Below are 24,824 nucleotides of genomic sequence, written 5' to 3'. Positions count from 1 at the left end.
CTGAACAAAATAGTTTTAGCAATACCAATGTATAGTTGATTCTTTAAAGTTCTGTGGTTTTTTTGTTATGGTTTTCTTTTTTGTTTTTGTTTTTTTTTTTAGACAGAGTCTCGCTTTGTTGCCAGGTTGGAGTGCAGTGGCACCATCCCCGCTTACCACAACCTCCGTTTCCCGGGTTCAAGCAATCCTCATGCCTCAGCCTCCAGAGTAGCTGGGATAACAGACACATGCCACTATGGCTGGGCTAATTTATGTATTTTTTGTAGAGACGGGGTTTCACCATGTTGGCCAGGCTGATCTCGAACTCCTGACGTCAGGTGATCCACCGGCCTCGGCCTCCCAAAGTGCTGGGATTACAGGCGTGAGCCACCGCGCCCGGCCGATTCTTGGAAGTTTAATAAAAGGCTCGGTGCAGTGGCTCACGCCTGTAATCCCAGCACTTTGGGAGGCCGAGGCTGGTGGATCACCTGACGTCAGGAGTTCGAGACCAGCCTGGCCAACATGGTGAAACCTCGTCTCTACCAAAAATATAAAAAAAGTTTGCCGGGCGTGGTGGTGCGTGCCTGTAATCCCAGCTACTCGGAAGGCTGAGGCATGAGAATCGCTTGAACCCGGGAGGTGGAGGTTGTGGTGAGCCGAGATCATGTCATTGCACTCCAGCCTGGATGACAGAGCGAGACTGTCTCAATTAAAAAAAAAAAGTTTAATAACAATGATCTATGAGCAAGTCAGAATGAAAGAAAAAGCAGTAATATTTTAAAGCATCTACAGGACTTTTTATTTTCTTTTGAGATGGAGTCTCACTCTGTTTCCCAGGCTGTAATGAAGTGGCACTATCTCCCTGTAACCTCCATCTCCCAGGTTCAGGTGATTCTCCTGCCTCAGCCTCTGGAATAGCTGGGATTATAAACGGGTGCCACTACACCCAGCTAATTCTTGTATTTTTAGTAGAGATGGGGTTTCACCATGTTGGCCAGGCTGGTCTTGAACTGCTGACCTCAGGTTATCCGCCTGCCTCGGCCTCCCAAATTGCTGGGATAACAGGAGTGAGCCTCTGTGCCTGGCCTACAGGGACTTTTAAAAAAAGACTTTCTCAATGAATTCTAGAAGTAGTAGTAGATAGTACTGCTTGTTATTAGGAAGACAAGATAAAAAAGATGTTACCAGATGGGAAAAGCAGGCAAAGGGACAATTTAAGCTCACATAGAAAGGAAATGTTCTTTTCCCTTCCTTAGGCACATCCTGGAATACAGGATTTCTAAGATTAAGTATACTTTTCATTAGACCATATTACACTTCAGGATGGATTTGTATCAATACTTCATTTTCAGTTCTTGAAATTATTGTGACTCCATCATCTCACAAAATGCAAAAAGAGACATTGTCTATGGTTCATATGCTTTTTTTTTTTTTTCTGTAAAGGGTGGTAAAGATTTATTATACACCTTGAACTTTAAAGTTTCCAAAGCACTTACTAAATCTGTTTCAGAACACTTTTTCCTTAGCCTCCTGAGTAGCCGGGACCACAGGTGCACACCATGACATCCGGCTAATATTTGTAGTTTTTGTAGAGATGGGGTTTCCCCATGTTGCCTAGGCTGGTCTCAAACTCCCGGGCTCAAGCAATCCCCCCGACTTCACTTCCCAAAGTGCTGGGATTATGAGGGTGAGCCATTGTCCCCACCTTCAGAACACTTATTATATTGTATGCAAATGTCCATAAAACCCCCTCTGCTACTTCTTGGAAGACAAGGACTCATCTTTACTATTTCATATTTATATTGAAATGTGTTATTTTACTCATCTTTATGTGTTTGTCTCACACACCTGAGTTGTTGGCATTTAGCAGACCACACCAGCAAACTGGTGGCTGTTTCTGCTTGTTACTTGTGGTATTCAAGTTTGCAGTTCCTACTAAGCGCTCAGCAAATTCATATTGAAGCCATGAATGATATGCCTAGGGTAGTCAGGATGATTCCTTAACCACTCATTCACTGGCATCTGAACACTATCATTCAGCTGGAGAGAGGCACTGCTTGTTGGGACCCCCAAACTCCAAAGCTCCCAGGCAACAAGCCCTGCAGCCAGCCCTGAATGTCCTTTCCCCCTGAGACCTCAGCCTCCAATCCTCGTGGGTATTTTCTTTGAAACCACTCTGCAGTTTGCATAGACTTTGCTATATTTTAGATATTCTTCAAAATTTTTATTATTATTATTGTTGTTGTTGGGTTTTTTTTTTGGTAGAGTCAGGGTCTCACTTTGTTGCCAAGGCTCAAACTTGAACTCCTCGCTTCAAGAGACCCTCCTCAACCTCCCAAAGTGCTGGGATTACAGGCGAGCCACCGCGCCCGTATTCTTTAAATTTTAAATTTAACAATCTAAGATAACTTTTTATATCTTTATTACAGATCCCTCCCCAAGAAGAAGATCTTGGACGAGAGAAAGCGAGAGGTTGGAGAGTAGACACTAGTATCTAAGTTGGGGAAACCTGGTCACTTTCCAGAGAGAGCAATTCCTGAGGTGGGCGGGGGCGATTGGAAGCTGAGGACCCCACGTGACCTCGGGCTCCTGGGGCTGAGCCGACCCCGCCCCTCCCCTCCCCGCCCGCCGCCTCCAGGGGGGCGCATGCGCAACCCGTGTTAGTGATGGAGGAGAGAAGATGGCGGAAGCGGAGTGAGTGACTAGATGGTGACTGATGTCGTAACTAGGGGGGCGAGTTGGGGCAGCGACACGTTCCCCCAGGGGAAAGCTCAGGGCTCTTTCGCGGGCAGTGTGGGGAAAGAGAGACTCGACACCCGTCTTATTGTGGAGGAGCCTGCTAGGCCCGTGTCGGGGGGCGAAGGCGAACTCTAGGGTTCAGTTACCCTCCAGGCAGGAGCGCCCCTTCCGCCGTCAGGTCCCGGATCTGCTCGGCCTTGCGCGCAGGGTCACCGTTGGGACTCCGGGAGCTGGGGCTTTCCGGGGAACGAGCCCGGGTGGGCTCCTCAGGCGCTGTCATTTCTGCAAGTGGGCCCGGCGGGCAGCCTTGTTACGGCTGCCTGCGCAGGGGCCCGCGGAGGCTGCGTAGGGCAGGGCGGGCACTGCCAGGCCTCCTTCGCCTTCCGCTCTTTCCCGCCTCGGCACCACCCCACTCCTCCTCAGCGGGAGAACCCGAGACGCGGGGCTGTCCACAACCCTCGTGCCGGAGGCCTGCAGGAGTTGTCCCAGCGTGGGCCTGAGAGCGGCGGGGGCTGCTTGCAAGTCTCGTGAGGCTGAAAACACCCTGAAAGAAAGATCTTTCCCTCGAGTCTCTGGCTGCAGCGTTGCTGCCTCACAAGCAGGCCACATTCTTGTGTGTCGGTGTGACGTTATGCTTAGTTAACGACTCCAGAACTTAACTGTTTCCTAGGTAGGCCTCTTGTGCGCCAGAACTGCTGGCTGTATTTTGCGGGTATTAGTATGCCTAGACGGTGGAGTTTCCAAAATTGTTCTTTTGTGCCAGGCCTCAAAATGCAGTGCGATGGTTTGGCCAGTTCCACTCACCGATGTTTAGACTTACGCCTAGAATTTGGATTCTCTGTGACCATTTTTGGTTCGTAGTTAGAACTGTTTACCATACTGTTTGGATTGGAGGGCATGGTTGAGCAGATTAACACTTTAAAAAGACCAGAACTTAAGCTCGCCTTTTGCATGTCATTGGTACACTATACGGTAGTAGTATGACAGGCAGCAGTTTGGTAAAAAGTTTACCTTATCTACCACTAATACTGTATAATGTTGAACAGTTACTATATGATGCTGTGATTTGATTGGAAGGCAGTTTGGGGAAAAAAAAAACCAAACCAGAAGCATAAAGATGTATGAATTATTCACTAATCCAAAAAGTAAGTGAGGAGTCAGCTTTCTTTCTGACGGTTTTCCTTTCACTTTTCCTCTTATTTTCTTTTTCTTTATTTGTGACAGCGTCTTTCACTCTGTCTCCCAGGCTGGAGTGCAGTGGCGTGATCATAGCTCGCTGCAGCATGGACCTCCTGGGCTCAAGCGATTTTCCCACCTTAGCCTCCCAAGCTGCTGGGACCGCAGGCCTGTGCCATCAGGCCTGGCTAATTTTTTATTTTTCATTTGTAGAGACAGAGTTTCCCTATGTTGCCCAGGCTGGCTTTGAACTCCTCAGCTCAAGCAATCCTCCCCCAAAGTGGTAGGATGACAGGTGCAAACCGCCACTCAAGGCCCCCACTTTTCCTCTTATTAAATGTTTTTTTTTTTGTTCTTTTTTTCTACATTTGGTTCCTCAGAGAATATAAATACTGTTTACATACGTAATATAGAACAAAGAAAATATGTATTTAAAAAAGCAACGCTATGGGACTAGTGTATGTGTACCAATTAGTGCCAAATTCATTTGTTTTTTTGTGGAATAGAAAGTGTTCTTGTTACATTCTTGTCAGTACTGCTAATGTGGGGTGGGTGGGATTTAGTTTCTCAGAAGAAAAGACCTTAAAAAAAGGGAAGATAAAACCAGTATAATCTCTTGTGTGCTTTTCATCTTCGAGGTACATTTCTGACCCGACAAAAACTACTGCTGTTCTGGTTTCTAACAATATGGAGGTCCTTAGAATTGACTTAAAATGTTTGAATTTATTCAAATACAGATTCCGTATTTAGTGGAATTTTGTACAAGTAAGATTATAGTATTGGAGGGAAAAGATCAGAAAGTCTGGTATAAAAGTGTACTTTACTGTCCATTCATGAGGAAGGGACATAATTTATGTTTTCAAAGTCTGGAGTAATTCTTTGTGAAAAAGATTTTGTAAGGATATGGGAAGCTGCTGTTAGCTGCTTCTCTGTGTTCTTACAGCAACCTGCTAATAAGTATAACTCAGTCATTAGAAGTAGTAAGGACAGTGTTGTAGACTGATTGGGGAAAAGCCAGTGTGAGTTAAAAAAAATACTTTTTAACATTTTTTAAAAAGAACTTATTTTTTAAGCAAAGTATATATGGTAAACTAAGCTAGTTTAAGCAAAGTATATATGGTAAACTAAAACAGTCCTTAGGCATTCTGTTCTAATGTATAGGTAAGAATGACTTTAGTTTATAATTAGTGTAATCAAAAGAATGTAAAGAAGTGTTTTAAAATACTCTGATACTGCTTAAATTTTTATTTTCCTAGGTAGTTTAGTATTCTCTCATCACCTGTTTTGGTTTAAAACAAATCTTTCGGTAATGCAAAGATAAACTTTTGGCTATGCTTTATCTGAGTTACATATTCTGAATCATTTGAATTCAAATGTAGTAGGTATTAACTATTAAATATGCTCCATATATGTGAAGTATTTTTCCCTTCTAAGTGCTTACAGGGACTCTGTGCTCTCTTTTATGAGGGCGTTCCTAACAGTTTAGATTACTGCTGATTATTTTTTTGGAATGAATATTCTTTAAAGCTCATAAGATAATGCTTTTACCAATACAAACCCTTTGTGTGACCTGCCAGATTTAAGGATCATAGTACAGCTATGGATAGTGAACCAAACCCGGGAACATCTTCTGTGTCAACAACAACCAGCAGTACCACCACCACCACCATCACCACTTCCTCCTCTCGAATGCAGCAGCCACAGATCTCTGTCTACAGTGGTTCAGACCGACATGCTGTACAGGTATTTCAGCTGTAGTGATGGGTAGTCTAAGACTTAAATGTCATATTACTTTTTGCTTAAGCCGGATTTATGTATTGTTTCATATTCTCAAATGTACAGTTAGAATTACTAATGTTTGAGTCAACTGTCTCAAACCGTTTTGTGTTGCTATAGCAGAATACCAAGACTGGGTAATTGTAAAGAAAGGAAACTTACTTCTCATGTTTCTGGAAGCTGGGAAGTCCAATATGAAGGTGCTGGCATCTCACGAGGGCCCTCTTGTTGCCTCATTCCATGGTGGAAGACTAGAGAGCAAGATAACAAATTTGCAGCCTCAAGCCCTTTTAAAATATCCTTTAATCTATTCATGTGGGCAGAGTCCTTATGGCCTAATCACCCCTCAGGGGTCCCACCTCTTAACACTGTTGCATTGGAGATTAAGTTTCCAACACATACTTAATTGGGGGACACATTCAACCACAGCAACAGCCAACAAAGTTAATTAATAATCATACTATTGGCCAGGTGTGGTGGCTCACACCTATAATCCCAACACTTTGGGAGGCCAAGGCAGGCAGATAGCTTGAGCTCAGGAGTTGGAGACCAGCTGGGACAACATGTTAAAACCCCATCTCTACAGAAAATACAAAAATTAGCAGGGCATGGTGGTGTGCGCTAGTGGTCCGAGCTACTCAGGAGGCTGATGTGGGGGAATTGCTTGAGCCCAGGAGGTCAAGGCTGCAGTGAACTGTGATCACACCACTGTACTCTAGTCTAGGTGACAGAGTGAGACCCCGTCTCAAAAAAAAAAAAAAAAAGGCCTGGTGTGGTGGCTCAAATCTGTAATCTCAGCGCTTTGGGAGACCAAGGCTGGCAGATCACTTGAGTTCAGGTGTTTGAGAACAGCCTTGCCAACATGGTGAAATCCCGTCTCTACTAAGAACACAAAAATTAGCCAGGCATGGTAGTGCATACCTGTAATGCCAGCTACTTGGGAGGCTGAGGCAGAAGAATCACTTGAACCCTGGAGGCAGAGGTTGCAGTGAGCCAAGTGCGCCGCTGCACTCCAGCCTGGGCAAAAAGAGTGAGACTTCATCTCAAAAAAAAAAAAAAAAAGCCGAGTGCAGTGGCTCATGCCTGTAATCCCAGCACTTTGGGAGACTGAGGCAGGCGGATCACGAGGTCAGGAGATCGAGACCATCCTGGCTAATACGGTGAAACCCCGTCTCTACTAAAAATACAAAAAATTAGCCGGGCGTGGTGGTGGGCACCTATAGTCCCAGCTACGTGGGAGGCTTAGGCGGGAGAATGGCATGAACCCGGGAGGCGGAGCTTACAGTGAGCCAAGATTGCGCCACTGCACTCCAGCGTGAGCGACAGAGCGAGACACCGTCTCAAAAAAAAAAAAATTTTTTTTTTATATATATATGTATGTATATATAGTATTGAGAGGGCTTACATTTGTCAGCGTGTAGTTTATAAGATTATGTGTAAAGAAAATTATAAGGGGAAAGTCTCTAGGGTGCTGCTGCAATGTGAAGACACTCAACCTAGAGCCCCAACATGCAGAATGGCTGTAGGTTTTTCTATTTTATATTGGAACTCAAAATATAGACTCAAGGAGATCTGTTAAGGTGTGTAGATATGTTATGAAGTTCATTTTAAACCCAGGTGGCCTAAGACCCGTAAGCAGGAGGATCCATTCTAAATCCCTTAGGAGCAGAGGGGGAAGGGAATATTGAACTAGGAAGTCACTTAGTTGAGAAAGTAAAGTTTACTTAGTTAACATTTATGATGATGGAGGAGGTTGGGGCAATATGGTATTATATAAAAAAAGGCATGGACCTTCAACTCTATTATGCTTTGTTTGAATTCCGTTTTCATTATCTTTAGGAGTTATATAGCCTTGGACATGAGACATAATCCCCTTAAGCCTCAGAAAACTAAAATGAGGGTGAGACTACCTATTTCCTTAGTTACTCTGAGGATTAAATGAAGTATCTTTGAGATTAAATGAAGTATCTAGAACTGTGTAAGGCACATTATAGGTTTCCAGTAGATAGTAATAGCTAATACTTATTGAATAATTACTACGTGCCAAACATTTGATAAATGTTACATGAATTACCTCCATTAATAGTTACCATCCCTCTATGAAGGAGCTATTATTATTATCTCCATTTTACTGATGGGAAAATAAATGTTTTAAATTGGCTAAATAACTTTCCCAAACTCACCTAGCTAGTTCTCAGACTTCAGCCTTTGTGCCCTTAATCACTCTGAATTCTTATTTTTTCTATTATACCTGCTTTCTTTCGGTAGAATCAGGGTAATTGCATCTACCCTGAAAACAACTGCTTGCAATATAGTCCTTCCTCTGCTCCATGTTTCCATGGTGGATACCCCAGTATAATGTCTATTTAACTATTTTATGGTTTCGGATTTAATTTTCCGAAGTAACTGTGGAGTGGAACCAGCCGGTTCACCAGAAATTAAAACTTGCATGCAGAGTGGGGTTTTAATGCTTTTTACCTTTCGCTGAGGTAACGGATGTAGGGAAAAGGATGTAGGTTTTTTTTTTTTTTTTTTTTTTTTTGAGGCTGAGTCTCGCCCTGTAGCCCAGGCTGGAGTGCAGTAGCATGATCTCGGCTCACAGCAACCTCCACCTCCCCAGTCCAAGTGATTCTCCTGCCTCAGCCTCCCGAGTAGCTGGGACTACAGGCACGTGCCACCGTGCCCAGCTAATTTTTTATATTTTTAGTAGAGACGGGGTTTCACCATGTTATCCAGGATGGTCTCTATCTCCTGACCTGATAATCCGCCTGCCTCAGTCTCCCCAAGTTCTGGGATTATAGGCGTGAGCCACCGCGCCTGGCCCTTTTTTTTTTTTCCTCTCTCTCTCTGTTGCCCACGCTGGAGTCTGGTGGCATGATCACAGCTCACAACCCCCTGGGCTCAAGTGATCCTCCTGCTTCAGCCTCCTGAGTAGTCGAGACTACAGGCACATGCCACTATGCTTGGCTAATTTTTTTATTTTGTAGAGACAGGATCTCACCGTGTTGCCCAGGCTGGTCTTGACCTTCTTTCTTTAAGCTATCCTCCTGCCTTGGCCTCCCAAAGTGCTGGGATGAGCTGCCACGCCTGACTGATAATATGATAGCTTAATATACTATTTTGTCCTCTAGTTTTCAATTAAGCTGCATAGATTAATAAAAAATTAATAAAAAGATACGTAGATCTAGATATATCTCATAAATAGCACTAACTCTGGTTCTTATGAGACCATAGAATTACTTCTCCCAAAATGCAATCAGTCAATATTTATTGAACTACTTACGTAATTCTTTAATTTTCCAGCTTTCATTTTCAGTCCTGGGAATTCTCTTCACCCTCCTTGGGTGAATAAGAATTTATAATAAATAAGAACAATGTGCTGTATCTATAACTTTTATTTACTCATTGCTATAAGTTGAGCATTGAATAGTAGGGAAAGACTGTGCTGACAACAGAAAAAATGAGTATACTCTGACAAAAGTATGTATCAAATAGATTGTTTGTTATTTCAGTTTGATTTTAGAAGTTTTTTCTGGATATTGTCCAGTGATTTTAGAATTTTGTTATGGAATTAGAAGAACAAATAGAGATTGATCTGACTAAAAAAGGTATGTTGTTGTAATACTGAATCACTTAATGCTGGCCTATAGTTGCCTGCAGGTAGGGGTCAAAAGCTCCCATTGATTTTGTGACAGAAATTTGTATCAGGCATAGCAGTCTATAGTTGGAGAGATGAGATATTAACACATGAAAATAAACAATAACACAGAAATATGCTTTCTTGAAATTTAGATAAAAGGATTCATGGTATTATGGTTCAAGATGTCCTGAGAGACCCTCAAGCTATAGGATTATGGCACTATTATTCTCTTAGCTCTTTGAAGACTCTGGTTTGATGCTGCGATTAGGGTTCTGTGCTGTTTGAGTCACAGTGAGCACAGTGTGACTTTTGGATTTGGTTGTATAGGATTGACTTATTCTGACTTAACCTTTTGGACAAGTGTAGGAGTTTTCTCTGATTTTACTAGAGTACTTCTATATTTATTTATGAAGTTTCAGGCTCAGATTTTACATTTTACTAATAAATATTCACAATAATTAACACTTTTTAAGGAATTTTTAAAGTAAGAATAGTTTTATTCAGTGTTGAAGCAAAACAAGGTATTTGACATTTAAAATTTTTAAAAATTATTCAGTAATTTTCTAAAGAAGAAATAGCTTTATAATTTTTTAAATTTTATTTTATTTCATTTTTTTTGAGATGGGGTCTTGCTCTGTCATCTAGGCTGGAGTGCAGTGGCATGATTTCTGGTCACTGCACCCTCCACCTCCTTGGTTCAAGCCTCCCCCGTATCTGGGATTACAGCACATGCCACCATGCCTGGCCAATTTTTGTATTTTTAGTAGAGACAGGGTTTCGCTGTGTTGGCCAGGCGAGTCTTGAACTCTTGACCTCAGGTGATCAGCGTGCCTTGGCCTCCCCAAGTGGTGAGATTACAGGCATGAACCAATGTGCCCAGCTGCTTTGTAATCTTATATGATTATTAATAATACCTACTCATTGTAAGATTTTCAGACATTTATAGAAATGTATGAACTAGAAGCTAAAAATCACCTCTAGCTACTCATCAGTGGTCTTTGAAAGTTTTCCTGTGGATTCTTTCAAATACATATATATTTTTGAGACGGAGTGTCACTTTTTCGCCCAGGCTGGAGTGCAGTGGAGCTATCTTGGCTCACTGCAAGCTCTGTCTCCCAGATTCACGCCATTCTCCTGCCTCAGCCTCCCAAGTAGCTGGGACTACAGGCGCCCACCGCCACATCCTGCTAATTTTTTGTAATTTTAGTGGAGACAGGGTTTCACCGTGTTAGCCAGGATGGTCTTGATCTCCTGACCTCATGATCCACCCGCCTCGGCCTCCCAGAGTGCTGGATTACAGGTGTGAGCCACTGTGCCTGGCCTGATTCTTTCAAATATTTTAATATAAAAATGGTATCTTACTCTATATACTATTTTGTAACCCACTGATTTTTTTTTGTTAGTAAATATAGATCAGTATCAGCAATGTGCACTATAGTGGTCAGTGGTTACCACAAGTTACGTTTACATTAAAATTAAAATTAATTAAAATTCAATTTAAAATTCAATTTAATTAATGTTGCACTGGCCACATTTTAAGTGCTCAGTAGGCACATGTGACTAGTGACTACTGTATAGGACAGCACCGATCTACATTACTATTTGTAATGACTGCATGGTAAAGGTATTTCTCTCCACACCCAAGCCCTGAATTCTACCAAGTTTTATCCAAAAAGGTTATACCAACTTAAATTATTACTAGCAGTATGGGAGTATTGGCTTCCTCAGGTAGTAGTAATAGTCTTTTAAATCTTTATCCATCTGAAAGTTGGAAAATAGTATCATGTTTTAATTTGTAAGTTTTTGACTACTGGTGAGATCGAAAATCTTTTGAAATGCTTAGTTGGCCTGTCTTTTGTGAATTGTCCACTGGGTTTTGTTGTTGTTGTTTTTTCTTGAGACAGAGTCTTGCTGTGTCTCCCAGGCTGGAGTGCAGTGGCATGATCTCCACTCACTGCAGCCTTTGCTTCCCAGGTTCAAGCAATTCTCCTGCCGCAGCCTCCTGAGTAGCTGAGACTACAGGCATGTGTCACCACGCCTGGCTAATTTTTCGTGTTTTTGGTAGAGAGGGGTTTCACCATGTTAGCCAGGATGGTCTCGAACTCCTGACCTTGTGATCCGCCCACCTCGGCCTCCCAAAGGCTTGCACCACTGCTTCCAGCCCACTGGGTAGTTTTGATGTGTACAAGTTAGTGGTTTCTAGTGATATGTAACTAGGAAAGAGATATGTTAATAAGCTTGATGATATTATGTATTAAAACAGTGAAATTTTAAACTGCTACTTTTTTATATTTTCATTTTCTGATTAAGATAAAGGTTGAGATTATGGTTTGACATTGGTTCAATTGACTTATCACAGGTAATTCAACAGGCGTTGCATCGGCCTCCCAGCTCAGCTGCTCAGTACCTTCAGCAAATGTATGCAGCCCAACAGCAGCACTTAATGCTGCATACTGCAGCTCTTCAGCAGCAGCATTTAAGCAGCTCCCAGCTTCAGAGCCTTGCTGCCGTTCAGGTAAGACTAAAACAAATTAAGAGTTTATGAGACCAAAGTTTCTGTTTTCTGTAAGTAGTTACTGAAAATAAATACATTGGGTATTATTTCAGAGTTCTCAGATGTCCTGTGGTTATTTTTCCTGAAGGAAATATATTAATAGGTTGCCAAATAGAAGTTAATTGAGAAAAAGGGGCTATGTTTTTTATGTTACTCTGTTTCTAGCTTTTGTCTCGGTACTTTTTATCCAGACTGGAGAACTTCAACTAGTGGCTTTGTTATATGTATATAGTTCTAGGTACAACAGTGAGTACTTAGGCTTACATAAATTGTATTTTTACTAAAAATAAGATTTAAAAAATTATGTAGGTAATTATACTCATTAAAAAATCAAAATAAAAAAATGAAACGATTTTAAATTGTTTATAAGAGATAAAGTAAAACTGTTCTTTTACCCTGCCTACCACTGTTTCCCATTCTTCAAAGGTGGCCACTGTAACAATTTAATACATACTTCTCCAGAAATTATCTATACAAAGATATGTATATCCATCTTTCTAAAATCCAATCATATTATTCCCACTGATAACAGGATTTCATTATTAAATGCTTGTTTTTTAAAAATATTTTTGTTACTATTGTACTATTTAAATGAAGCTGTTAAGATTTAATCTTAAATCCCCTCACCGGAGGAGGATCTCAGTTGACTGAACCTGAAAAAGGTTTATTTCTGTTACCAACAGATTCTCAGCTGTTGCTTCTTCTTAGTAGTGTAATTTTAAATAACATGTTCGTGATACAAGTTAGGAAACTGAAACCCACTGGCACTTGCTGTAGCTCTAATTTCTTTTTCATAACTCTGGAGTGGTGATTCCACTTTAAAGATGACAGAGACCCGTAAAGTGAAACTGACAATAAAGTAGTTAATAAAAATAAGACTAGTCTTTGGATCCCATTTTCACCATTCAGCTTTTTCGTACTTAAAAAATCTGTTTACCCAAAGCTTAAGCCATGTTGACTGTAAAATTGTTTCATGCATAGGCCTTTTGACATTTATTGTTGTGGTTTGGTGTTATCATGGTACCAGAAAGTTCTTAACTTTAGGTTTTTACCGATGTATTATAAAAGTCTTACTATTTTAGGCAAGTTTGTCCAGTGGAAGACCTTCTACATCTCCCACAGGAAGTGTCACACAACAGTCAAGTATGTCCCAAACGTCTGTAAGTTCCCTAAATTTTTTTTTCCTGGATTTAAAATTTTAAAGAATTGTTTTCCAAAAGTAAACTTGTTATTTATGAAGCCGTTATTATAATTTGTTGCATGCTGTTTAAAGTAACAATTGCCCAGAAATAGGAATGATAAAATTCAAGAATTCATAACTAATGTTAAACTTATGAAAATCTGAGTCTTAAAAATACTTTTGTATTATTTCTTGTATATCTTTTTGCATTGATCATGTTCAGATCTTAAGTGGTTTCAGTTTTCAGTGCGTATTGAAAGCCTGAACTATACAATGCAGAGATATTGGCCATGAATTTACTGTGATATGCAATAGAATGTCATGTCCTTGGTAGACATCTAAGCATTTCTAACTTTGTGCCATTCACATTTTAGAAATTATACTTTCAGCTTACATGAGTTATTTGGGTTCAATTTGCAAGTATACATTCGATATAGGGTAATTTATTTTGAGAAAGGAGTAAAAGAAAGCTGATTTGCTATATTGCACAAATATATTGGGAAATTGTGCAAAGCTTCCCAGGTAAAATAAATTTATGGGCATGATAATACTTGTTTAGCTTTAATTTTGGTATAATTTTAAACTGCAAGAATAATTTAAAAATTTCTGTATATACTCTACTCAGATTAATCAATTATTAGCATATTGCCCCATTACTTTATCATTCATTCTTTCCCACTACATGTGTGCATATTATTTTTTTCTGAGTCATTTGTGAGTTGAGACATGTTCCTTTATTCCTAAATCCAAATTCCTAAATACTTTGATGTGTATTTCCTAAGAACAAGGCTATTGTTCTATGAAGCCACGGAAAAATTATTAAATTCAGGAAATATAACATGGATACAATGCAGTTCATATTCACATTTCATCATTTGTCCCAGGTTTCCCAACCTCATCACTATGGACATTATGAGCCAGATAATTCTTTGTTGTCGGGGGCTATTGTGTACATTATAGGATGTTTAGCAGCACCCCTAGCTACTAGATACCAGCAGCTTGTGGTCTTTCTCCTTCCTCTAGTGTGACAACTAAAGGTGTCTCCTGGTGGGGAGCAAATTGCCTTTACTTGAAAACCTAGTAATGTCCTTTCTAGACACTTTTTCCTGGTCCAGAATGGTAATACTTTGATACTTCATAAAATTGGCTCCCATACAATATAGTTTGTAATTTAAGGAATTGAAGGCGAAATTGTGCTGTATTTCTTCAGCTAAGGGTATGGTCTTTGCTAAATACATGCTGTGGTCAGCATATAGTTTTTTTTTTTTTTTTTTTCATGGGAATGTCCTGGAGTAGGAACAAGATTAGATTAAAAAGTTACCTATGACTTGAAGATGTTAAAGAAAATGAAAAAGTTAAGTAATGTAACCTAGCTCTAAGCATTAATACTGTAGTTTGGTCATTGACATCAGATGTCTTTAATTAATACAATGGTAGTGGGAAAGGAGTGGTAAACATTTTGTGGGCTACTGAAGGGAATTATATAGACAAATTCTTTATTCTGCAAAATACTGGAATAATGATAGGATATATTTGTATAGATATGTTATTTTGATTTTTTTTCCTTCATGTTATTAAAAGGTATCTTTTTAAACTGTTTTCTTTCATTATGGCTTTATGTATGTGACATTCACAGAAGTTAGAATTATAGTGGTTGTTATTATATGTATGACATTGTTAATGATACTTGTCATAAACCAGCAGTATTATACCATGAAGTATGCCAAAAGCTGTAAATGGCTGGTGGGAGAAGATAAGTAGGAAGAACAGATTCCCAGTAAAATAAAGGAATAAAACATTAAATTTGCTTTATTTAGTATCCTTTGTGAGCTTCTGCTCACGTAATTTGACTAGCAGTAAAAATTATAATGCCCAAGGTAACTTAGTAAGTTTAGATCAATATCCAAAAAGGGGGTGGAACGTGGTAATAGAAATCTCAAGTGGTGATGATAATGAGCCATCAGGTAGCAGACTAGTAGTTTTCAGAGTTTTGGTTATCTTGAGTTAGGTTTCCAGATAACAGTGAAGCCATGGGAAAGGGTCCATTCTCCAGAAGAAAAAAGGGCTGTCAAATAACCAACTGGGTAGTTGGGGCTTAGAGTAGAAGTGGGATCCCAATGGGGAAATGGAATATTATTTAAAAAATCAAGTCAAAAGTCCAATCATACCACCTGGGGGAACTGTGTACCTACCGACTGTTCCTAATGTGAAAACCTGAAATGCTCTAAAATCTGAAATTTTTGCACACCAACATGACTCTCAAAGGGGGAGTGTCCATTGGAACATTTTGGATTTTGGATTTTTAATTTTGGCATGCTAAACCACTTTGTATCTTTCCAAAATCTGAAAAACCAAAACAAAGAAAATACGAAACACTTCTGGTCCCAAAGATTTCATATAACAGATACTCCATCTATATGTGGTTTGGAGAGTAGACTATTGTTAATTGAATGTATAGGGAACTAGTGGGTACCTGCATTCTTTTCTTTAATTAGAATCATGACTAATTCTAAATAATTGTCAGTAGTGGAGGGGTGATTTTATGATTGTTTGGCTTTGAAACTAATTTGGACTGAGCCTTTAGGTTTATGTCTTTAGTATTTCAACTTCAATGGGGCAAAGATTTAGTTAAATTTTAAAATGGAAGTTAAACCAACTAAAAATTTTACTGCTACCAAAAAAACAGCATAAGCAAAGTGAAAACTAAATGGGAGAAAATATGTTTGCATAAATGGGTAATATTTCTTCTCTTTTTCACTTTAATTTTTTTTCAAAAAGGAAGACAGAATTTTAGCCTTTTTTTCTTTTCTTTTTTTGAGACAGAGTCTTCCTCTGAGGCTGGAGTGCAGTGGCACAATCATAACTCACTACCACCTCCATCTCCCAGGCTCAAGTGATCCTTCTACCTCAGACTGCTGAGTAGCTGGGACTACAGGCGCACACCAGTACGCCTGGCTAAGTTTTAAAATTTTTACTAGAGATGAGGTCTCTCTGTGTTCCCCAGTCAGACTAGTCTCGAACTCCTGAGCTCAAGTGATCCTCCAACCACAGGTCACAAAGTGCTGGGATTATGTGGTATAGGCATGAGCCACTACACCTGGCTGATAATATTTCTAAAATACCAAAGACTGTTATATTAGTAAGATAAACAGTGAGAATTCACAGAAGATCTTAGTTGGTAATTTTTAAAAGAAAGACTATTTTTTTTTTTTGAGATGGAGCGTTGCTCTGTCTCCCGGGCTGGAGTGCAGTGGTGCAATCTTGGCTCATTGCAACCTCCTCCTCTTGGGTTCAAGCGATTCTTCTGCCTCAGCCTCCCAAGCAGCTGGGACTACAGGCATATGCCACCATGCCTGGCTAATTTTTGTATTTTAAGCAGAGATGGGGGTTTTGCCATGTTGGCCAGGCTGTTCTCGAACTCCTGACCTGAAGTGATCTGCCCGCCTAGGCCTCCTAAAGTGCTGGGATTACAGGCATGAGCTACTGTGCACGGCTATGTTTTGACTTCTAAACACATGAAAATACATTTAACATATCAATAATAAATGTATGTAAAAAGGCTGGGCATGTTGGCTTATGCCTGTAATCCCAGCACTTTGGGAGCCCAAGGCAGGCAGATGATACCCCATCTCTACAAGCAAAATACAATAAAAAAAATTAGCTGGATGTTGTGGTAAGCGCCTGTAGTTCCAGCTGCTTTGGAGGCTGAGGTGGGAGGCTTACTTGAGCCCAGGAAGTCAAGGCTGCCGTGAGCTGAGATCGCACCACTACACTTCAGCCTGGGTGATAGAGCAAACCCTGTCTAAAAAAATAGAAATATATGTACAAATAACAATGAAGTACTGTTTTCATCTGTCAAACTAGAAAACAAGGAAAAACGTTTACACAATACCTATTGTTGGCAAGAATGTGAAAAAGTAGGTATACTCATACACTATTAGTGGGAATATAGATTGGTGCAACTCTTTTGGAGGGTTATTTGGCAGTGTGTGTTAAACTTTAAAATGTACATGCCCTTGCTGAGAATGGTGGCTAATGCTTGTAATCCTAGTGCTTTGGGAGGCTGAGGTGGGGGGATCACTTGAGTCTAGCAGCTTGAGACCAGCCTGGGCAACATAGACCCCATCTAATAAAAAGAAATTAGCCAGGTGTGGTGGCGTGTGCCTGTAGTCCCAGCTGCTCAAGAGACTGAGGCAGGAGGATTGCTTGAACCTAGGAGTTTGAGGCTATAGTGAGCTATAATTGTGCCACTGCACTCTAGCCTGGGCAACAGTATGAGACCCTGTTTCAAAAAAAGCCAAAAGAATCTGTGCGTACCCTTTCATAATAGCACTCTCACTTTTAGTGACATAATTAAAAATGACCTAGATAATTATGCCCATATGCATGATATATAATCGTGAAAAATTATAAATAATATAAATGCCCATTAATTGAGGATTAGTTAAATAAATGATAGTTAATTCCTACGGTAGAATACTATAGCTACTAAAAAGTACTGTATATTTGTCTACAGAGAGACTTGGATTTTCATTATGTATTGAGTGTAAAAAGCAAGAATGCATTGTGTAAGCTTGTTTAACTTATTTATTTTGGTGGTTCTGTTTGCAGTCTAAAATTAATTGGGGCCAGGCGCAGTGGCTCATGCCTGTAATCCCAGCTTTTTGGAGGCTGAGGCAGGCAGATCACTTGAGGTCAGGAGTTCAAGACCAGCCTGGCCAATGTGTGAAACCCTATCTCTATTAAAAATACAAAAATAAGCCAGCCGTGGTGGCATGTGCCTGTAATTCCAGCTACTTGGGAGGCTGAGGCAGGAGAATCGCTTGAACCCGGGAGGCAGAGGTTGCAGTGAGCCGAAATCACGCCGCTGCACTCCATCCTGGGTGGTAGAGCGAGATTCCATCTCAAAAATAAAAATATAAAATTATTATTTGGTTCTTCTTTATGTCTTCTGTTTCTTTAGGGAGACCTTTTTTTTCTCTTTTTTTAAAAATTTGTTTTAGGTATGCTCGTTGTTGCTTATTTGAACCATTATTTTTTTAAGAGATGGGGTCTCACTATGTTGTCCAGGCTGGCCTCCAACACCTGGGCTCAGGTGATCCTCCTGTCTTGGCTTCCTAAGTAGCTGGAACTATAGATGCATGCTACTGGGCCTGACTTCTTTGAAGCATTTTTATGATGGCTGCTTTGTCATATAATTCTTTTTTTTTTTTTTTTGAGACAAGGTCTCACTCTGTCACTCAGACTGGAGTACAGTGGCATGATCTTGGCTCACTGTAACCTCCACCTCCTGGGTTCAAGCAGTTCTCATGCCTCACCCTCCCAAGTAGCTGGAATTACAGGCGTTTACCACCATGCCCGGCTAATTTTTTTATTTTTAGTAGACACGGGGTTTCTCCGTTTTGGCCAGGCCAGTCTTAAACTCCTGACCTCAGGTGATCAGCATCCCGAAGTGCTGGGATTACAGGTGTGAGCCACTATGCCCAGCCTTCATCATGTAATTCTGGTATCTTTGTTATCTAGGTATTGGCTTCTATTGATTGTCTTTTTCATTCATTTTGAGGTTTTCCTGGTTCTGGATGTGATGAGTGATTTTTTATTGAAACTTGGATGTTCTTAGTATTATGTTGTGTGACTAGTGATCCTATTTGACCTTTTTATTTTGGCTGTTTCCCAGTGGGAGAGTGTGCTGCCTTCTTCATGCAGTATGAGGGTGCAAGTGTGAGTCCCCATATGGCATGAAATACAGGGGGTACAAGTACAGATTCCCCAGTTAGCCTCCATTGACACTTGAAGGGATGTTCCTCTTAATTGCTAAGCTGGGGTGGGAGTTCTGGCTCCTCACTAGGCCTTTACTGAAGCCTCTCTGGCTAGAAGGAATGGGAGTACCTTTTACTCTCCTCACATGGTCTCCACTGAGACTGCAGGGTGCATGGGTGTGGTGGTGGTGGTTTATCATCACCTGGCTAGGATGAAAGTCCTGTTCTCTATATGGCCTTCTCTGAGATGAACCTGTTGGAGGGGTTGAGGGAGTTGGAAAATCAGGTTCTTTGCAGACATGGGTGGGGTCACAGTTTTTTTAGTGTTTGGTTGGAGTAGAGTAATTATTGTCTAAAACTTTTCTGTGTTGCAAGACTGTCCCTTTCCTGGTCCTTTGGTTAGAAAGAGCAGGCTTTTGTTGGGGATTTCTGTTTGTGCCTGTGGTGTTTCTGGGTTATTGACTTCTTCATTTCCACCCTCCAAGTGTGGGTTATAAGAGGTAAAATGAAAACCCAGAGAATTCATTACCATGTTGTGTACTCGATCCTGAGGTCTCTAGCCAGTCTGTGTATTTTTTCCTCTACCTTTTGGGGTCTTCTTAGGTTTATTTTATATGTAACATAAGAGTTTTTAGTTGTTCTTGGCAGGAGGAATAGGGAAAAGTATGTCTACTCCATTTTTTTGGAAGCAGAAATCTTGTCATTTAACTAATTTTTTAAAAGTTATTTGCATGTGTCCATTTGATTATGCAAGCAGAAGATCTGTAATGGTACACAACAAACTGTTATTAGTGGTCATCTCTGAGGAGGAGGTTGAAGAGCTTTACTTTGTTAATTTTTATATTGTCTAAATAAAATTGAACAAACTATTGTTGCCTAAGGAATAGATAACACAAATGTATAGAGTAAAAGTGACTACCTCCCTTCAGTAATCCCATTTTCTCTGACAAAGTTTTGTTTAAAGGTTTCCTATATGTTTTATTTTTTACTTTTTTTTTTTTTTTTTTGATTAGGAGATACTATCTCACTCTATTGCCCCAGCCGGAGTACAGTGGCATGATCATAGCTCACTGCAGCCTCAAATTCTCAAGCAATTCTCCTGCCTCAGCCTACTGAGTAGTTGGGACTACGGGTGCATGCCTCCACACCCAGCTATTTTTGTTTGTTTTTTTTTATAGAGAAGGGATCTCACCGTGTTCCTCTGGCTGGTCTTGAACTCCTGGTCTCAAGCAGTCCTGCCTCAGCCTCCCAAAATGCTGGGATTATAGGTGTGAGCCACTGTGCCTGGCCTGCTTTCCTATATTATTACTATACCTGCCTGCCTGCCTCCTTGCCTGCCTGCCTGCCTTCCTGCCTGCCTGCCTGCCTGCCTTCCTTTTTTTTTTTTTTTTTTTTTTTTGATGGAGTCTTGCGCTGTTACCCAGGCTGGAGTGCAGTGGCACGATCTCAACTCACTGCAACCTCCACTTCCTGGATTCAAGAAATTCTTGTGCTTCAACCTCCTGAATAGCTGGGATTACAGGTGCCCGCCACCAAGCCTGGCTAATTTTTGTATTTTTCGTAGAGACAGGGTTTCACCATGTTGGCCAGGCTGGTCTTGAACTCCTGACCTCAGGTGATCTGCCTGCTTCGGCCTCCCAAAGTTCTGGGATTACGGGTGTGAGCCACCATGCCCGGCTGACTATGCATTTCTATACATAAATATAAATAAGCTTATAGTTAATTTTGTTTGTTTTCATGTGAAGACAGTGCTATCAGACACACACACACGCGCACGCGCACACATACACACTTGCTTTACTAAATATTTGGGCATTTTCAGCTGGAAAGGATTATGTGGCTGAAAACTACAATCATAAGTCTCTGAGTGACTTAAGAGCTATGTATATGTCATTCTCTTTCCTTGTTGCATTTGGCCCTATAACTACATTAATCCCTGATATTTTGACTTCAACTCACTGTACTATTCTGTCAGAAAGAGAAAAAACTTGTTTTTTTATTTATGGCTTTCTAATTACGATGCTAGACAAGATGAGCTTTTGAAGCCCAGTTTTATGACTTTATTCATTCATGCATTCACTCATTCAGTCATCAGATATTTATTGAGCATTTAATATTTGCCAAATCCTCTTCTAGGTGCTGAGGATACAGTAACACAACAAACAAATCTCTTTCCTCATGGAGCTAGGGATAGATGAACATTAAACAAGTACATAGTATGTCAGATGATGGTAAGTGAGAGAGAAAAATCAAGGAAAGGGAATGGGCTGAGGGAATATGCCATTTTAATTATGATGGTCAGGGAAAGCCTTGTTAATAAAGGTGGCCTTTTTAAGGACGGTGAGGAGGGCAGATATGCACAGGGAACAGAAAGGAGGACAGTGTGGCTGGAGTGGAATGAGAGAGTGGGAGTGTGGTTTAGAGTTGACATCAGAGAGATAATTGTAATCCTAATCATGAGGAAATTATAAGACCTTTGGATTTTAGTAAGTATGAGTTGGGAAACTATTGGAGAACTGTTCTGGTATGGAAGTAACATGATCTCAAATTGGTTTTTGAGAGTAGGTTCTAGGGGCCAAAGATAGAAGCATGGAGTTAAATGTTCTTGTAATAATTCAAATGGAAAGATATTGGCAGTTTGGATCATGATGTTGATATTAGAGGTGGTGAAAAGTGGTTAGCCAGATTTTGAATTTTTTTTAACATTTAATTATAGAAGTTTGGATATGTTTTGAAAGGAGAGCTAACACAAGATACGCTGATGCATTGAATAAAAGATGTGAGGAGTCAAGGGTGACTCCATAGTATTTTGGCTGAAGCATCTGGAAAGATTGGGAGCTAAAGGAGGTATTGGAGAAGACAATTAGGAGTTTGATTTTGGACATGTTAAGTTTATGATGTGTATTAGACACCCACCTGTAGTATTGAGTAGGCATTGGTTATGTGAGTTTGGAGTTCATGTGGGAGGTTTCATGATTAATGATGTCTCATGCAGCTCCTTGAATGTTCATGTCACACGAGTACTTGATGACTTCACTACTGTTCATGGTGTGATGAGAGAAAGTTGGGTAGAATGGAGGAGATGAGGGTCTTGGGTTCTAATCTTAAATTCTGTGACTGACTGTTAATGTGACTTAACTAAGTCATTTAACCTCCCTGCCTGCCAATTTTCTGTAAAATTAAATCGTCTAATTAAATGGTTTTAGTCTTTTCATCCAGATATCCTTGGATCTGTATCATAGAGAAAGTTCAGGAAATGATGCTATGGACTGAATTATGTCCCCCATATTCATATGTTGAAGCCTAACTCGGACTGTATTAGAGATAGGACCTTTAGGGATGTGATATAAGTTAAAGGAAGTCATAAAAGTGGAGCCCTGATCTGATAGAATCGGTTTCTTATAAAAGAAGAAGAGACACTAGCAATTTCTCTATGTGAGGACACAGTGAGAAGGTGGCAGTCTGCAAGCCAGGAGGAGAGCCCACACCAGAAACAATCTGTGGGCACCTTAATTTTGGACTTCCCAGCCTCTGAAAGTGTGCAAAATAAATTCCTGTTGTTTAAGTCAGGGGTCAGGCCATGGACTGGTACTGCTTTGTGGCCTGTTAGGAACTGGGCCTCACAGCAGGAGGTGAGTGGTGGGTGAGCAAGTATTATCGCCTGAACTCCACCTCCTGTCAGATCAGCGGCAGCATTAGATTCTCACAGGAGCGTGAACCCTATTGTGAACTGCACATGTGAGGGATCTAGGTTTGAAAATCTAATGCCTGATGATCTGAGATGGAACAGTTTCATCCCAAAACCCATTTTCCCCACCCTGTCTGTGGAAAAATTGTCTTCCATGAAACCAATCCCTGGTGCCAAAAACTTTGGGGACCACTGGTTTAAGTGACTCAGTGTGTGGTGTTTTATTATGGCAGCCTCCATAGACTGACGTGATAGACTGGGGTCTGGGCCTTATCTTACGTAAGCTTTAGCCAGCCAGAGCAGTTCTGTGATCTGTTTGAATCTCAAGTTCTGAATAAGACTGTGTTTATTAATAAGAAAAAAGTTTGAGAACTTTTTCATGTTTAGATGTTAATCTAGGATTATGTGAGGGTTTCTTAAATAGTTCATATGTGTTATAAAAATACACATGCCCATCACATAGTAGGTACTTAATAAATACTTGTTGAAAGATGTATGGTAGGTAATAAGTATCAGCTAGAATATGCAATGATATTAATGTTCTTTTTGCATGTTTGTTTTTTTATGGGCTTTCCAGCAAAGAGCAGAAAGCCTGGTAGATAAATTCTAAAAGAACTGTAACACTATTAATGTTAACTCTTTTTTTGTTTTTTGAGACTGTCTCAGTCTGTCACCCAGGCTGTAGTGCAGTGGCATGATCTTGGCTCACTAGAACATGTGCTTCCTGGGTTCCAGCGATTTCCTGCCTCAGCCTTCTGGGTAACTGGGATTACAGGTTACCCACCACCACACCCAGCTAGTTTTTTTTAGTATTTTCAGTAGAGACAGGGTTTCACTGTGTTGCCCAGGCTGGTCTCAAACTCCTGACCTCAGGTGATCTGCCCATTTTGGCCTCACAAAGTGCTAGGATTACAGGTGTGAGCCACCGTGCCGACCTAATGTTAATTCTTGATTATTGCAATGCAGAGAATTATTTTAGGATATATTCTAATTGCCTGAGATTGGGTTATAGAAGAGTTTCTAATCCTGACCCCTGTAATGAGATTCTTTGGTTGCCTGTTACAGCAAATATATCTATTGTCCAACGTCGTGCTGCTTGCTCTGGTGGTATATGTAAGTCAAAGTTTCTTCCCTCAGGGAGTATGCATTTGAAGAACTATGCTTAGATATATCAAACAGTACATGATATAATAGTATATAATCAAGTTATAAATGTCATAGGAGTTAACAGAAAAGAGATCTTTGGGGATTGTATTACAGTAGCTGAGGAATGCTAAACTTTTAAAACAGGTAGAGTTTGCAGAGAAGAGGTCTCACCATGAGATCATGATCCTGAAACAGGAGAGGTTAGATTCAGAGATTCATTACTACGTGGGGTTCTGTGTTAGTCTTCCACATTCCTGAGGACAATCTATGCCAGTATTTTTTATTGAGTGCCTACTTGGTGTCAGGTGCCGAGGATTGAAAGTGAACAAAAGTTTTAGAGTATAACGAGGATACAGACAAGTAAATAGTCAAAGGACAGTATGATAAGAATTTTGTTTTGCTGGAGTATCTTATAACTTTCTTTTAAAGGCTGTGTGGAAGAAAAACTAAATATTTGTGGGCCTGAAAATTACCTCTTCTTTTTTATAATTATCTCTACATGAATTCTATATTGAAAATAATTTTTCTCAGGAAATTTGAAAGCAAATTTTTTTTCAAAATTTTAGTATTGCTGAAGAAAAGGCTGTTGTTAGTTTCATTATCGTTCTTCTGGGGTAACTGCCTGTTCTTCCTTTCCAGAATCTTTGAGATTTGCCTGTTTGCTTAAGTTTTTTATTTTGTAGTTTCATGGGAATATGTCTAGATGTCATTGTGTAGGACACCTGTTGGGCCCTCTCAGTGTGAAACTAGGTTTTTAATGATCGTGTATGTGAAACTAAACAAATTTGCAAGAAGTTAATTTTGTTCTTTAATGATCATATATGTGAAACTAAACAAATCCATGAGAAATTAATTTTCTGTTTTCTCTGTTCTCTCTTTCTGGAGCTCTTGGTTGAATGTTGACCTTTCTGGATTGATCCTTTATCTTGTTTACCTTTTCACTTACTGTCTTTTTGTGTGTGTGTGGGATATTTCCTCAACTTTTTCTTTTAGCTCTTTCTTTGACTTTTTAAAAAAAATTTTTGGTTCAGCCACTATATTTCTAATTTCTCAGAGCATTTTCTTGTTTTCTCATTGTTCTTTCAAACTAATATTCTGTTTTTCTATTATGGATAAAATTCTTTGGATCTCTGTTATGCTATTTGTCAGATTTTATTTTACTTTTATTTTCACTTTTTTTTTTTTTT

General features: G+C 40.1%; 1 protein-coding gene and 1 non-coding gene across 51 annotated transcripts in view; one reads left to right on the top strand and one right to left on the bottom strand.

Moving 5' to 3' along the window:
• The first annotated feature begins 2,641 nt into the window (after positions 1–2,641).
• The window catches only part of PHC3 (polyhomeotic homolog 3), a 94,318-nt gene continuing 72,135 nt past the window's right edge, over positions 2,642–24,824 (top strand). For 33 of the 50 annotated variants that reach the window (XR_012430852.1, XR_012430837.1, XR_012430845.1 and 30 more), the window contains exons 1-4: positions 2,642–2,673; positions 5,472–5,637; positions 11,670–11,825; positions 12,947–13,024. Coding sequence is in view for 18 of the 50 variants with exons in the window: in XM_005546357.4 (XP_005546414.1) it covers positions 2,660–2,673; positions 5,472–5,637; positions 11,670–11,825; positions 12,947–13,024 (414 nt within the window). In the remaining 32 variants the exon portion in view is untranslated. Of the gene's footprint in view, positions 3,389–5,471; positions 5,638–11,669; positions 11,826–12,946; positions 13,025–24,824 lie in introns of all 50 variants that reach the window. The other 17 variants (XR_012430849.1, XR_012430847.1, XR_012430835.1 and 14 more) reach the window with 2 other exon arrangements.
• Positions 23,056–23,117, bottom strand: LOC123572034 (U7 small nuclear RNA). Its single transcript, XR_006696379.2, has one exon. It is a non-coding gene; the product is annotated as a U7 small nuclear RNA (small nuclear RNA).

Source organism: Macaca fascicularis, chromosome 2, assembly GCF_037993035.2.
Source record: "Macaca fascicularis isolate 582-1 chromosome 2, T2T-MFA8v1.1".
Classification (NCBI taxonomy): domain Eukaryota; kingdom Metazoa; phylum Chordata; class Mammalia; order Primates; family Cercopithecidae; genus Macaca; species Macaca fascicularis.
Note: the sequence above shows the minus strand (reverse complement) of the source record. Positions and strands in the feature narration are given on the sequence as shown.